Source organism: Glycine max, chromosome 8 (genome assembly GCF_000004515.6).
Source record: "Glycine max cultivar Williams 82 chromosome 8, Glycine_max_v4.0, whole genome shotgun sequence".
In the NCBI taxonomy this organism is placed as follows: Eukaryota; Viridiplantae; Streptophyta; class Magnoliopsida; order Fabales; family Fabaceae; genus Glycine; species Glycine max.
The window spans coordinates 9,128,427-9,144,674 of NC_038244.2; the positions used below are offsets into that span (position 1 = coordinate 9,128,427).

Genomic DNA, 16,248 nt, shown 5'->3' on the forward strand with positions numbered 1-16,248 from the left:
AATTAAATAGTAAATATATGATTAGTGATGGATGAAATTCAAAAATATTTACACTAATATCATAACAAAAAATAGACTGAAGCAAAGAATATAAAGTTATATTATTATTATTTGGTGGGTTGCAAGTACCTAATTTATACTTTAGGAATTAATTGAAGTGGGGTACTAGCCAGCGAATCTGGGTGTGCAGAAGTCGAAAAGGGGAACGATATGAAGAATAAAACAGAAATTGCGTCAGTACATGTGATACAACTGTGGCCACTAGCTAGTGAGGGTTTGGCTATGGAAGAGATAGAGAGTAGAGAGAGACAATTACAAAGGCAAATAAAACAGAGGCCCGTGAAGGCTGAGTGATAATATGCATGCATGTATACATGTGTCACTGATTCTGACTCAGAAAGACCATCCTCTCTTATTGTCCATCGGTTCAGTTCCCACATCCCTTCCCATGCAAATTTTAACAGTCTCCTAATCAAGAATATGACAACTATATCATCCACCTTTTTATGCTCTCCCTTGTTCAGTTTCTGTGATTCCTATCAATCCCTTTCACTAACTGTGCTGTGTTGTGGTTGTGGTGATAGCACATTGAGAAATGAGAAATAAAGTAGTGTGTACTTGGCCTTGGGTTTGCTTTTTTCATTTACAATGTAGGTACATATATACCGAGAACGGATGTCACAATCCATGAATATTCATTTTACTATGCATGAAAACATACACTTTCAATAACCCATTAATTTCGATCGGTTGTATAATAAAATAAAACGAGATAAGCCAAATAAAAAAAGACACATAATAAAAATACTATTAATATAATATTGTTCTATTCACATAATTAACAACCAAACTCTTAACATGTGTTTAAAGGATTTAATATAATGGTCACTTTGTCACACTTTATGAATTTTCATTTGTTAGAGATCATCCCCTCATTACTTGTAAATGGGAAATTTATGACTAACCATTTCAAAAAGAGGAAGTGTATAAAACTATAAATCATTATAAACCTTGCTTAATTTTTTATGTTCTTAGCTCTTTTTTATATTTTTCAATGAAAACTATATCTTCCATTAATTATTTATAATTAAAATAATTTTATTACAATAGATTTATTTCAAAACAAAATTTAGTTTTTATACCAATGTTATGTGACTTATGTCTCTTTGTCTCTCTTCATTTTTTATCATTCAGTCTCGTCAGTGGCTTTTTTTTCCCATGTCCCTACGTGTAATAGGTGTGGAGGTGTCAGCTAGTCTTTATCCAAATTTAAATTTGGATTTTTTTTTTATCAAAGTAGCAATGAGCTATTTTTATCGATTCGAAAATGGCAAGAATCCAAGACACATCACTCCATTCACCACCTATAAATACCCTGCCTGAGTTAAGTACTCACAAATCACAATATATATCATTCACATTCACTAAAGAGGAAGATGAAGTTATAAAAAAAAAGAAGCCTGGTATACAGAGGAGATGGCTTGCAGGGTGCAGAAAAGAATTTCGCTGCGCAGAAAACTTCACATTCTCCGAGTCCTTACCTACTCAAACTCTGTAATAATGCTGTCTAACTCCATCTATTTACAACCCTTCTTCCTCAATTTCTTTCTCATGATTTCAAAATTATAATAACCATTTTTGATGCACTGAAGTTGTTTCTGTTTTTTGTTTTGAAGGCCAAGAGAACCTCCCTTGCCAAGAGTACCGTTCTACGCTTATACAAGCTAAAGCTCGCACTGGAAACTGTCAAAAGACAGTATGAAAACCTATTAGCCACCAGAAGAGAGTGCGTTAGGCTATTGAACCATGTCAAAGAGAGCAAGGTATGCTTATTCTCTTAACCTTTCCTCAAAGGCACACATTAAAAACAAGGCCAATATATAGAAAGGAAAATATCTTTATCATAAGTAACATGTTAGAGATCCCAAGTTGACTAGTGATATGATATACAAGTGGAGGGACAATACTTGCCTCATTAGCTTATTTAGAATTTGGATTTGAGTCTGATTGAATACCAAAGTTAACTTACAAGGTGAAAAAATTGTTTCTACTTATATGCGTTATTTTAATTATATCATACTGTTTAACTCACCTTGAGCTATTTTAGAATTTCAGTTTGAGTTTGATTAATTCATTTCCAAAAGTCAGCTTATAGGGTGAGAGTCCTCTCTATTTATATGGACTATTTTGATAATATAGCTTGTTAACACAAGATCTTTATGTTTATGCTAGTTAACATGATATTGATTATTAATTATTTTTTTAATATTTAATGTTCCAATTAAAATGAAACAGGATGTGAAAATAGAGAAGGTAGGGGCAGGAACTTTTATGGTGAGGGTCACATGTGAGAAAGGAGGTGACAATCTGGTGGCTATATTAAAGGCATTTGATGAGATGTGCCTGGATGTTCAGCAAGCGAGAGTTTCATGTGAAAATGGTTTTTTTCTGGAAGCCATTGCTGTGGCTGAGGACCAAACGCTGGATGTAAGAGATATCACTGAAGTGCTTCTAAAAGCAATTGGAAAGCAGAGTGGTGAAAAGGACTCGCAGATGTTTGACAAATGCTGTGATTCGTGACTTTTTTTAAGTACTTTAATTTGTTCAACATCCTGTGTATCTCAAACTAGTTAATACCAATTTCACGTTAATCTTCTTTTTTTTATTTTTTATCGGCAAACTAGTTGATACCAGATTTTAGACTAAAATTTTCCTTCATATATAAAGTGCGAGGGGATTAGAGAAATAACATGTTTAGTTAAAATTGTTTTTTTGGGATGAAAGAAATAGAATGGAGTGATGTAGGAGAGATATTAAATAGGGAAAATAACAAGACAAAAGCATAAATACAATAGCACAATACGCAAGTAAAAAATAAATTCCTTCCAATTTATAAGAATTTGGAAATAGCAACAACAAACAAATAGCTAGAGACAAAAGAACACGAATATACAAGAAAAATTAACAATACAAAGGTAAAAATCAAAAGTCGTTCAAACCAAAAAATAATTCTACAATGTTCAAATAAAGATACCAATAAGTCTCAAAAAGGGTTACAAATGAGATATTACCCAAAAACAGTTATTATGCAATTCATGCTCTCGAATCTGCAAACAGAGTTACCTTAATCCCCAGTCTAACTTCCGAAAATCAAGAATGTTGGGTCTTGAATCTATTGCTCAAATTTTAACGAAATTCAAGGACAAAAGAATCAATTTTATGGTGACTATTTGGTGATTATGAGAGTTGTCTTTTCTTTTCTTTTCCCCCCTCTTTTATTGGTTTCTTTTATATCGAAAATAAGTCTCTACATCCTTAACAAGAACCATTTTCACATGTGAAATGTCAAATGAACTTTACTAAGTAGAGAACCCAAATCTTTTCATTTGGTTTATGTACGGTATAAGGAGGGAAAGAGTTCTTTTTATTGAGACCCACGGGATAACTTTACTTTCTCACTAACATTGGCATGTAATTAGTAGGCAAGAGAGCAAGATTTTGAAACCTTTTTCTTTTAGCTGAAATTTTTTATCTTCCGTCGGTCATCTCATCTGCAAATTCAATCTCTAATAGTATGTTTGGATAGCTACCAAAATATTGATTATGACCACAAAATTATAGTAAAAAGTTGAAAAATAGAAAGAATTATTTATTGTTTTGACTTAGATGGTAGAAATGAAATTAATCCTGAGAAAATTGGATCTAATCCAAACATCTTCTAATTCACATTTATAGTTATCCTTCCATTTCTCATGTTACACTCGGTAGGGGTGCTCATATTAATGAGTAATAAGATTAGTTACTTGTAACGATACATAGTAAATAATAAGTTGGATGATATTTTGTTAAATAATTGTGTATATAACCAGTTATTTATTCATAATTGACTATATGACTGATTTTATATATAACTAGTTATATATTTATAATCGATTTTTAAAATTAATAAACAGTTTTACCCAATTATAATCCATTATATAAAATTAATTATGATTGTGATTATAATAACCACTTATAATTTAATTATTTATTAGTTATGGTTATTTGAATAACGAAATCATGTGTTTTACACACATGTTGGCCATTTCCATTTCCCACACATGTTGTTTAGGTCTATGAGACTGCTCATACTTCCTATATTCTCTGGTTGTATTTGGGCCGAGAGGTATAAGTCTTTTTTGGTGTAAGACTTGTAGGGGTGCCAATAATTTTGTATTTAACTACCTGCATGTACATGTTGCCATGTTGGGACGACAAAGCTTGGAGCCTTAGACATTTTTTTGTATAAGTCTTGGGTTCCAATTTTGCCTTTTCCTAAAATTATTTCTCAGAGAGAGAGAGAGAGTCTTGAGCAAGACATCCTTTACGACTGCATACATCCGTTGACGGGAGTGAATGATATTATAAAATTATATACTCATTAGTATTTTTTAAGAGTATATGTTCATATTATTATTTCAGCTACTATATTGTTATTATAAATTTTATATTTATCATCACTAAACTCCTGTCACTAAAATACATGTTTCTTATAATATTGGTAAACGAGTAAAAAATTATACTGTAGACTGTAGTAATTTAACATAGAATAATTCAATTTTAAAATTTTGATTTGAATTTTCTTTGACAGGGTTGTGAGGTTAGATTCAAAAAAAAAAAAAAAACTACTTATATCCACGTTATCGTGTTTATGGAAAAACTGAAATCAAAGGAATTAATAATCCTGATGGGAAAATCTTCAAATTTAATGCGACTTACACAGGTTACATGCATCATGATTCTACAAGGCATGTGAGTTACATTCCATTGGTTTGGTACAACGCCAGTGAGCATGGGGATCATCAAATTGGCATTATTCTTTGAAAAGTTGAACAATACACACTTGGAGGATTGAGGATATCATTTACTATTAATTAATTTATGCATGCTTCAATAAAAAGAAAAAGGAAATAATTTTCCCAAGGAAACAAAACAATCAAGCAACCTTTTGTCAAAGTTTACATCAGGAAAAGGACAAAAATGAAAAATGTTCGGCGTGTGGAAGTGAAATGTTTTAATCCCCCATCTAGTTCAGCCAGTAATTTATTTATAAAGGTAGCAAATACTTACTCATCCATATTTAAATATTAATTAAATTAATTTGATAAATGAAGATATAAAGGTGTTAATAACCAAAATGGTTGATCCATGAAAATGCGGTATAAGTGGGAAATTATATCCAGTTAATATTAGAATTTCATTGTTTACACATTTATAAAAAATTATCCCGTACAAAGAGAGGGTTAATTAAATTCAATAAAAAAAATGCAGTTAAAATTTTGGATTTAACACATTTTTTTATACATGTAATATAGAGAGTTTAATATTTATGAATTGTTAGCATAATTTGTTTACACCATCTACCAATCAGAAATCATAATAAGTGTGATTTTTAAGTTAATTATGGTATAAAAAAAAACTTACTTGCAAGTGTAATTAGATATACTATTTATTCAAGTGAATGGTACTCTTTTTGTTGTAAGAAATGAAACTTACAAATCTCTGTCATATAATTAATTAAGGGAAACGTTTGAAAATTGAAACGAAGAAATGAAGAAATTTTTGTTTCTTAAAAGGTGGCGGTGACATCATGATGAGCAATTTGACGGGGCAAAATAATGTACTGTAGTAATGCTGAACGATCAACAACAACAAAAATGAAATTTAGAAATTTACATGAATTTAAGGATAATTGTTGTATAAATAGAAACTATTAAACATCTATTAATTATGAGTCATAGGCAGGCCTTCGATTATTTTGGAAAGAAGATTTGGATTCTTTCACAATCTTTTGTAAAATAAACAAAAGCGAAAATATGTAATCCAGAGAAGGTACTATATAATAAGAAAGAAATTTAAGGTGGAGAATAATGTGCATCACTAATGCCGTAAGGAAAGGAAGTCAAAATTTGGGTAAGAAGAAACCTATCAAATACATTGTTTTTGCCCCGATTCATTTGTAGATTGATATAGTTATTGTTTTTCTGACAAAATGTAGAAAAGAAAAATGGATTGAGCGAGCTTCACAATATAAAATTTGGGTTGCTGGAGATAATAAATGAACAATAATATAAAATAATAAAACTAGTTGTTGCATTGCTTCACGCTTTTAGGCACCTTAGAAAATTGATTTGTTTTCTGGTCTTTGATATTTTTTATGTAACATATTGGCCTATAGGCACTTCCATTCCCTTTCACATTAGAGAGAGACAGATCCAGCCATAAGTGACTTGGTCAAAACTAATGGGATCTGAATATTAAATGATACGTACGTCGTCATGACAAAAATGAAAATGTTACTTAAACTTTTCGATAGCTACGCACCCATTCTCTAGAATATAGATCCAAATAAATGTGATCATATAATCATCAATATTTAAAGGTATATTAAACAATTTTGGGGTGGTGACCGTTGTTTAGCTCAATTTTGTTGTTTTGCTTCCTTTTCCCCCATATCCTATTAATTAACAAATGATTAATTAGTTATATATTTACAAAATAAAAACTGAAAAGGTGAATCTCAACTATGAACCTAGATTATATGGGTATTCTTAAAAGTATTTATAAATAAAAAGGTAGTTATCTGTTAATTGAGACTAAAGATAGAAGTGGATATTTATTCGTAAATTTTTGTTGAGTACAGATATTATAATATCAATTTATCCTATCTTGTACATATATATCATATATATTAAATATTAATGTATTAAAATATGTTAGTTAAGTAAATAATAACCGTTTAACATAGAATAGTAAATTTTAATTCAACATACTTCATATTAAATTTGTTATACTTTATTTAAGAATATTGAATTATTAATTATTTTTATGTATAAATGTATAAACTTATTGACAAATTTTTTTAAGATTGACTTTAAATTGTGAATGATATTTTGTGATGTTTGGTGCTTTAATTAATAGTGTAGATTTACATCTATTTAATGACTTATTTTTATAATGTTAGATCATTATATTTGTAAGGTTTATTTATGACTTAAGTTTAGAAAAATTAATGTTATATTTTTTTATTTATAATAATACCTCCGATTATATATATGTAAGAAATAAAATACAATATTTTTTCATCCTAATTATACAAAACATAAGATTACTTTATTGCATTTAGGAAAAAAACTAATATTACTAAATTTTATTCTTACCCCTAGATAATTATGAGGTCTATCAATGATATGTGTGCATTCATTTCTCCATGAAAATGAGTGCACTTATTTAGTTATATATCAACAAAACTATATATATTTATTGGTTAAAAAATTATCTTTGAAAAATAATCATCTCTTAAACCATTTAATATTATGGATAGTTTTGAAAGAAAATTAAAATTTATGATAAATTAACTAATCTAACTACTTATATTATATTAGTTTTGATGAATTAGATAATTATTTCTTTTATATATATATAAAAGAAATATTATGTGTGAATATTTTTAATGTTATATTTAGGTTACTTAAAAATAATTTTTTTTAATTTACTTGTAGTCATTTTTCTAATTAATATTTTTTATTAATTTATTAATTTTATATATAAGTAAAAAGTGTGAGTGGTGTGTGAATATGTTATATAAATACCACTTAGGTATAGGAATATTGGATACGAATATTTGTTTGTTTTTATGACACAATTACAAAGACAGGTGCTATCGAATCCTATCTAAACTCTACCTATTTTCATTCCTAATTTAAACTAAGAATATCCATTTTATGGAGGATCTAATCGTACATACAACCCATTCATTATAGCTTTAACTAATTAGCTCTATATGTAGTAATTTAATTTTCCTTTATGCACCTTTTATCAAAATGGAGATCAGAAAGACAATGTATTAAAAAAACAACACCAATAGATGTAAAAAAAAAATGTAGCCAAAAAATATATAAAAAAACACCAATATATATAGTTTTCATGTAATTTTATTTAATTTACTCGGCATAAAAAATGATTTGCACTAGTTCAGAGGAAAAGAATATTTAACAAAGGAGATGAAATCTAAAAAGAAATTTTCGTGAAGTTTCTCAAATTATGTGCAAGTGTGTTTATTATCGGTGCTGATCCAAAAAATTTCTTTTTCTTTGACTGAATATCCAAAAAAAATTCTTTAATTAGTGAGGCAAAAAAATTATCATAATTTTATAAAAAATATATTTTTACAAATACATAATGACAAAAATAAATAAAAAATACTTCAACTTTTTATAAATTATAATTATCATCTACATATTTTTATATTTTAAAAATGTTGTATGAATTTTATTTCAATACTATAAATTAAGAGGATTAAAAAATAATTTTTAAAATCTAATAACTAGAGAAAACAAATTTAAGTTTGGTGGACTAAAAATAAAAGTGATCTTAATTTGAGAGAAAAAAAAACATATTTAAGTATATTTTTATTTATATTTAATTATTTATTACTCCTTCCTATCTTTAATATAAGATATTTTGGATATAATCATACAAAGCAATAAAAATAGTTAATTCAGTTGATTTTATTGAGTTTTTTTAAAAAAATGTTAATAATGTAGGTAGTATCAATTTTATCCTTATTAATAATCATTAACTTGTTATGGGTGATTGAAAATATTGTTTTCTAATAGTATTAAGTGATTTTTTATTTTCATTTTTTATTTTTATTTTTCAAAGAATTTTTATTTTCAAGATTTATAAAACATGTATTGAGAAGAAAGTACTCTAAAGTGTTATCCCAATTTTACTTCTTTAAAAAAGACTAAAAATATTGTTTTCTAAATTTTAAGAAAATATATTTTCATTCATATTTTTTTGCTTTATTTGAAAATGAAAACGGAAAAAATACTTAAATCAAACGTCAACTTATTCACTACTATGACACTATTAATAAAATGCACAAATACTAAGAATAATTAACAAGGGCATAACTAATGAAAAAAACTAAATGATTCATAGAAATTGTTAAATGCCTCATAAAAAAGATCATCAATTCCTTCTAAGTAGTGTCTTGTGAAGAACAAAAGGAAATATTTAATAAAAAAATTATATTAAGTGAGCAAATAAAGATATTGTAATATTTTCATATTGTTAAAATTTTCTTCCTAGCTTAGAAAAATTAGATTTCGGCATTTTTCATGTGAACAATTTTAGGAAAATAACATGAACCAAAAACATTCTTGGAAATCAATATTTTTTAAGAATATTTTTATTCAAATTGCATATATAATATAGGAAACTAATTAATATTCTCGAATTTAGATTTATAGGAAACTAAAAATTTCCTGCCTATCAAGTATCAAATGTCTTTTAAAAGTAGTCATATTGGAGTAAACATCTATGATGTAATAAAATTAACTCTCTTACACTTTTGCACAATGGAAATTGAGAATAAGCATAAAAAATAGAGAAAAAGTATGAAATTGAGCTTGTTTGGTAAGGAAAAAAATATTAGTGAAAAAAATTTAAAAGTTGGTGGCCCTATAGCAAAAGTTATCTATGCCAATTAGAAAGGGAGAAATGATGAGGTGAAAAATGTGAGACTTGAGGAGAGAGATAGTAGGTTATCAAGTGAGTATCCAACTTAACCCTTTCATTGTACCTCTTGGTCATGAACAAGTATTTATTTGTCAATTGCTAAAAAATCTCTTATTTGTTTTTCTCGTCCTATGAAACTAATCTAAAACTCCACATACAGGTGAGAGTAAATGATCATTATATTAATCCCCCTATTCTTCTTCCATGATTTGTTTCCTCTTTTTCTCTTTGAAATTGTATGTATATATGCCTCTCCCTCTCTGTATGTTCTATGCCCTCATAAATCGATTCTCTTGTGTGATCGAGAAATCAATATTTTTTAGGCTTTAGAGAGTCTTACAATAAAACTATCACTAGTAATCATTTGTGAGCCTATTATAATAAATTATTTTCCCTTATTTGTGATGATTGCTCATTGGCATCCAACATAATCAATTGAGGTTAGGCTAAAATAAATTATTTTCAGTTTAGAGAAAAAAAATCTTTTTTGAGAATTGATTTTCAAGGTTTGACAATCAATTTTAAATAGTGGTATTCAAACTTGTTTATTTATTCTTAGAACAATTATCTCATTATATATGATCGTACTACTCTCCTAGTTTTTCATAGTAAACCAAAATAAGGTGAGAAGAAATTTTAATATTTTCTCTTCTCAGTTTCACTCTCATATCCCTCAAATAAAAAAAAACCTCAAAATTCACCCTATTTGTTTTGTTTTGTATTTATCTTTTTTCCTTTCTTTCTTTCTTATTCTCACCCATCTTATTTCTCTGCGTGTTGTGCCAAACATGGTGTTAGTGAGAAATTGGGCATTTATCGTACAAACCAACTACGGGTTAACTAATGATAATGCAATGCATAATATAATTAATTTAATTATTATTTCCTGTACCACGGAAAAGGTTCTTGTTGCTGTTTTGGCTTAAAGAAGCTTAACGCGAGAACAATTTCAAAGTAGGCTATTTCATTGGAAAAGAAAGCCAATTCTATATGAAAGGTTTGGTGAAAAGTTTGGCACCTTTAATAATTTCTATATAGTTTAAGTATAATTTTTACCCATAAAAATATGATACTTTTTTTAAAATTTAAATCTTTATAAAAAAAAATCTTTATATTTAAATCCCTAAATTTTTTTGAAAAAAAAACCCTAAAAATTATTAAAAAAAAGTATATGATTTTAATCTCAAATGAGAAACCAAAATTTTCAAAAATTTTAAATATAATATTTAAAAACGAATAATTTTTTTTGTAGTTTTTTTTAAGATCTTAGTTTTAATATATAGCTAGCCTATGCACTTGGAGTACAGAACTTATACCTTTTTTTTTTTTTTCACCTTGTTTTTTAACTAGTGTCGACGTAAAACGCTTCAATTATCATCTTTATTTTTTTTTTTGAACATGCAACATCTCTCTCATTCTTTCTTCTTTCACTCTTTTTTAATTATTGAATTAATCTTTTATTTTCCAATTATCATTTTTGTTACATAATTTATATGAAGATGATGCACCATTCCATCCATTACAACCCAACTAATTAAATAATTAGTAATACATAAATCACTCTCTATTATAAACGCCTTATCAATACTTTTTTTTTTCTTCTTATTTTTCTCTTCTCATCACATGGTAGTACATATTAATTATAGTAATTTAATACATTTTTCTCTTTTCTATAGTTCTATCCATTTCTATCAATCTAGGTGTTAAATAGCATAAGAATATGAATGTTCATTAACTATTTTTCTAAATAAAATTAAGGAGTTAATAGTTCGTACACTATATATGTAAGCAAAAGTAGACTAAGTTGTGTTTGAAAGGGTGCCTCAGATATGACAAAAAGGGGAGACTTAGTTCCATTAAACTAATGAATGAGCTTATCCTTAAGGAAATTTCACATAAAATAACGACTAAAGAAGCCACGGGGTTGCTTTCAAATGACATATTCATATTCATATATAAATTAGCGTTTGTTCGGATGTGATGAAGTATTTGCTCTCACGTCCCCTAATAAACAAAGACCAAACCAACCCTTTTTATTTGAAAGCTTGTAAAGGGGCACACCCCTTTCTCTCTCCTCCTTCCCCCTTTAATTTCCTTTTCCTTCTTAATTGTCTTAATTTCCCTTGTATTCTGGTAATCTAGCTAACCCTTTTTATTTCCATTAGCCACGATATCATCACCATCGCCACCTTCTAGGTGGGATCCAGGGTCAACAATATCACACTCAGCACAGTTACCAACTCCAAATCTCAAGAAATGGATAGTAAGTTCAGAAAAAACAACCGCAACTCATATACCAGTGAACAAGATCAAGACACTGATCATGATGTAGCTCAAGAAAACATTGCCGAGTCCCCTCCTTCTTCCACTGTGTTCAACATCGATGGCTTAGTCCCATCCCCCACCCCTTCATCAAAGAGAAGGTTAGTACGTACTCCTTATAATCAGTCCTTCTTGCTATATACCTAATTATACCTTCTGTATTTATAACTGAAACATTACAAATTAAGGAAATTAATTAATACTAGGAATGAATTCACTATAGGAACAACATTAATGATATGAGAAATTGCATGATACTCTCCAAAATTTAAAATTTTAATTTGGTATTCATATTGCGAATCTTTCTCTTGTTTCTTTTAGTGTGTATAAACTTACTCCTAAATTGTATAAAGAAACTCTTGGATTTCTCTAGAACTATGACAATTCTTGATATGCGAAATTCTATATATACTTCTAGCTAACAACACCTTCAATTTTCTTCTTCTCACCTAGTTAGTGTGTATATATATATAGCTATGGAATTTTGAGAGAATAATATTGAACGGAAATGGTTATGTTGAAATAAGCAGGAGGGCAATACAGAAAAGGGTGGTGCAAATCCCAATGAAGGAGACAGAAGGGTGTAGGCTAAAAGGAGAGAGCAACACCCCACCCTCGGATTCATGGGCTTGGAGAAAGTATGGACAGAAACCCATCAAGGGTTCCCCTTATCCCAGGTAATTATATAATTCCATTGCATTGCAACAAAATTCTGTTATTCACGTTTGGTCACTATAAGGTTAATTTGTGAAACATTTATAAGCGACGACAAGAAACGGAACTAGTGTAGTAACTGTTTGTTTTTGTTGGTTCGTTCGTTAATATCTGATTGTTGTTGTGACACAGAGGGTACTACAGGTGTAGCAGTTCCAAGGGCTGTCCGGCACGGAAACAAGTGGAAAGGAGCTGCGTGGACCCCACAATGCTAGTCGTCACTTACTCCTCCGACCACAACCATCCATGGCCACCTTCTAGAAACCACGCCAGGCCCACCAAGAAGCCTGAACCGGTTCCGGACCCGGTCCAACCCGAACCGGAGGAGAAGTTCGCGGACCTGGGCGGGGACGACTCCATGATAACCACCGCGGAGGAATTGGGCTGGCTGGGGGAGATGGAAACGACGTCATCCACGGTGCTCGAAAGCCCCATTATGGCCACGGGCTACCACGCTGACGTGGCGCTGATTCCGATGAGGGAGGAGGACGAGTCGCTCTTCGCCGACCTCGGGGAGCTGCCGGAGTGCTCGGTGGTATTCAGGCAGGGGCTGCTGACGGAGCGGCGGCGGTACACCGCGCCGTGGTGCGGGACCACAAGTTGAGGGCAAAAAAGTCAACAAAAAAAAAAGAAAGAAGAAAAACTAGAGGTGCCTGTTTGACACGTTCTTCGTGCGGCACAAGAGAAAAAGATAGCAGCATTATTTTTTAAAATTAAAAATATTAATTTATGTTATTTTAGTTTGTTGAGAGTAGAAAATGGAAAAGAGAAAATAGGAAAAGTAGGGTTGGGGATGAAGAAGAATAAATGGAAGTTTGGGGGGAGGAGTGAGAGAATATGTGTATGTTGGGAAGTGGTTGTAATTAGCGTAACTTTGAACAGCTTGCACAACAAGATATTTTACTGGACCCCCCCTCTATTCCTATCCCTATCTCTTGTTTCTAGAACAACATATTAATAATGCGCCGATACTACTATTAAATGCCAACCAATGGCCACAATTAACAAATTTGATAACGATATTAACAACACAAATACTAGTCACTACTCATAAGCTCTTTTTTATACTAAAAGTCATAGAATGAGTTCGTTTAAATGCTCAGAATCAACAAAATGCTCGTTTAATTACTCAATTTGATTATTCCATCCCAACCGACTCAATTAAGCTTCTGTTTAATTCCATTGTTTAGAGAGAAAAAAAAAGGATAAAATCAACCCAACTCTATTATGTTAAATTGAGTTAGGTTATAAATTAATCTAAACTTGACTCCATCCAAATTATTGACTCCTTTAATTTTTATGAGTTTTTTTAATAATACTATTTTAAAAAATTAGTATCACTCTTTTTTATTCCCCTTCCCCCTCAAACATATAATATGTATAAAGAGTTAAAGCTAATATTTTTAAATATAAAAAGGACAAGTAAAAAGATTATCACTTGTAAGTTGTATCATTATTTAATTTCATGAGATTAGTTAATAAGTAAAAAGGGAAAATAAGTTATTTATTAACGATGTAAAATAATTTTATAATATTATCTAATTACAAATTATAATTTATTAATTTTTATAATAATTATCTTAAAAAATTGATAATAATTTTAGATTGGTTGATAATATAATTTTTTTATTTTGACAATGTATAATAACAATTATACTTAAAAAAGCATGTATAAAAGTTGCAGTAAAAAGAAAGTTCGATAACCTTATAGTATTTTTTTTTCCTCCTAATTTAGTGTAGGGCTATTTATTGAATTAAAACAAGCCAATAAATCTAATAATTCAAATTAATCTCATTAAATTAATTTAATTATCTTATTTACTTCAAGATAAATTCAAACTAAAGCAACTATTATTAGTTCAGTTCTTAGATTAACGACTGAAAATTCACCAAGAAAAACATTAACGACTGAAAATCTGAACTGTAAAATTTGCATGAATATATGTGACTGGTGTAGTATAATTATTGGATAAATTATAAGAAAGTTTAATGTTACACATTAAATATAAAATAGTTTTACATGTTATTATATTCAATCCCAAATTATTATTTAAATTATTTTAAATAATTATTTTAATAATTAATAAATTTATGATACATGCTGCGAATGGATGAGTATATAATCCTTTTTCTCAAATCATAATTTTACATGCATTAAAAACAAACTGAGTTTAATTCAACTAACTCTAAAAATAGTTTAAAAAGGAAAGTTTGTCCAAGTCTTATAAAAACTAGTTTGACTTTTTTTATTTGATGACGTAGGATCTTAACATAACTAGTTTCAGTTCAAAGTGGTGCCAAAGACTTTGTACCTTTCCATCGATATTATTCTAAAGTCTCATAATACTCAAATCGTTATTAAGTGTCTATTTATATTTACTGCCTAACTTTGTCGTTACTTTTTTAGGTAAAGAGTTTAATGTAGATGTAGAAGTTAAGAAAAGCAAAATGTTGGCAAACTCTAATATCAATATTTTGTTTTGATTATTGTTTCAAATAATGAATACTAGCAGCTTTATTTAAGAACACAATGAAAATAAAAAGTAGAAATATTTTTATTTTATTTTTTTATATGCTTGTGAAGTTTTTTTTTACAATGATTGCACTAAGATTTAAATTTATGATCTCAAACGTATTATCTCAAATCTTCTACACTAGGCCAATCCTAATGAACAATTTCTAAAAAATAACATAAAATAAAACAAAAAAAATCATAAAATATTTTCTCTGATTAAACAATTTCTAGAATCTCTTGTCGATCTTTTTTCTTTTTCTTTTTCCCCATGCATCAAGATAGAGCCGCTAAGGCCTATCATCTGGCATCATAAATAACAAGATGGAGTTATGGATTTGCATTGAAAGTATTAATTATTGTTTTTTTATATAAAAAAAAAGAAGTAGGAATGACTTTCAGCATTTTGAAATAAAGAAGATTAATTTGTTTTAATAAATACAAAGGACTCATTTGAATCAGCATTTTTTTCAGTTAAAAATGCTGCTTTTGCAAAGTATTCTTTAATATCTAATTCATTAATTGTACTCGAATGATTTTATTAATAATAAAAAAAGAAATTACGTGCCTTTTCGGGGCTACAGTTCCGTGTTTATAAAATGATTTTTCTTTACAACACGCATTATTAAAATTCCCTTAAAATATATAATCACTTTATAAATTTTACATTAAAAAATGTCGTTTTCTTTTTTAGATTGCTCACTCAAACCAGCCCATTTTAGATGTGTGTGTGTTTTAAAAAGCATTTTATTTATATTTTAATATGTTTTATACACACAAGCATATTTTTTGAATCCTCGTGGTTCTAAAAATTTAAAGATTTTTTTTTATAACAGAAAAACTATTGAACCGTTAAATATTACATCGTTTTAGTGTTTCATTTAACAGCATCACATGGTATATACAATAATCTACGGGGAAAAGTTTGTCACGTTGTTAAGAGAAATCTTTACAAGCTTCCAACGTAAGAAAATATACCGGTTGGTTGATATTTTATTTATTCTTAGATGGAAACTTCACTTCACATGGACTAAAAACTTTCGAATCTTGAACACTATCAGATTCAGGAGATGCCCCTAATATTATTCCATATTCTTTGGTTAAAAAAGCTGCATGGTTTTTCTTTTCTTTCGAGA

At 28.9% G+C, this 16,248-nt stretch overlaps 2 protein-coding genes across 3 annotated transcripts; both read left to right on the plus strand.

Moving 5' to 3' along the window:
• Positions 1–1,338: 1,338 nt before the first annotated feature.
• Positions 1,339–2,655, plus strand: LOC100814945 (uncharacterized). Its single transcript, XM_003531217.4, has 3 exons — positions 1,339–1,554; positions 1,677–1,823; positions 2,296–2,655. The coding sequence occupies exons 1-3, from the start codon at positions 1,477–1,479 to the stop codon at positions 2,578–2,580; spliced, it is 510 nt and encodes a 169-aa protein (XP_003531265.1). The 5' UTR covers positions 1,339–1,476; the 3' UTR covers positions 2,581–2,655.
• An 8,893-nt stretch (positions 2,656–11,548) lies between these two features.
• WRKY48 (WRKY transcription factor 48) lies at positions 11,549–13,508 on the plus strand. 2 transcript variants are annotated; one of them, XM_006585112.4, is made up of 3 exons: positions 11,549–11,987; positions 12,414–12,563; positions 12,733–13,508. In XM_006585112.4, exons 1-3 carry the CDS (start codon positions 11,821–11,823, stop codon positions 13,202–13,204), a joined length of 789 nt encoding a protein of 262 aa, XP_006585175.1. In that variant the 5' UTR covers positions 11,549–11,820; the 3' UTR covers positions 13,205–13,508. The 2 variants fall into 2 exon arrangements, with proteins under 2 accessions (XP_006585175.1, NP_001237221.2); NM_001250292.2 differs by having other exon boundaries at positions 11,569–11,987; positions 12,417–12,563.
• The last annotated feature ends 2,740 nt before the right edge of the window (positions 13,509–16,248 follow it).

Bases quoted from the DNA above. Each gene is read 5' to 3' on its own strand.
- LOC100814945 (XM_003531217.4), top strand. From the start codon at position 1,477: ATGGCTTGCAGGGTGCAGAAAAGAATTTCGCTGCGCAGAAAACTTCAC. The intron at 1,555-1,676 runs GTAATAATGCTG...TTTGTTTTGAAG, and splicing joins TCCTTACCTACTCAAACTCT to GCCAAGAGAACCTCCCTTGC. The intron at 1,824-2,295 runs GTATGCTTATTC...AAAATGAAACAG, and splicing joins ACCATGTCAAAGAGAGCAAG to GATGTGAAAATAGAGAAGGT.
- WRKY48 (XM_006585112.4), top strand. From the start codon at position 11,821: ATGGATAGTAAGTTCAGAAAAAACAACCGCAACTCATATACCAGTGAA. The intron at 11,988-12,413 runs GTTAGTACGTAC...TGTTGAAATAAG, and splicing joins ACCCCTTCATCAAAGAGAAG to CAGGAGGGCAATACAGAAAA. The intron at 12,564-12,732 runs GTAATTATATAA...GTTGTGACACAG, and splicing joins AAGGGTTCCCCTTATCCCAG to AGGGTACTACAGGTGTAGCA.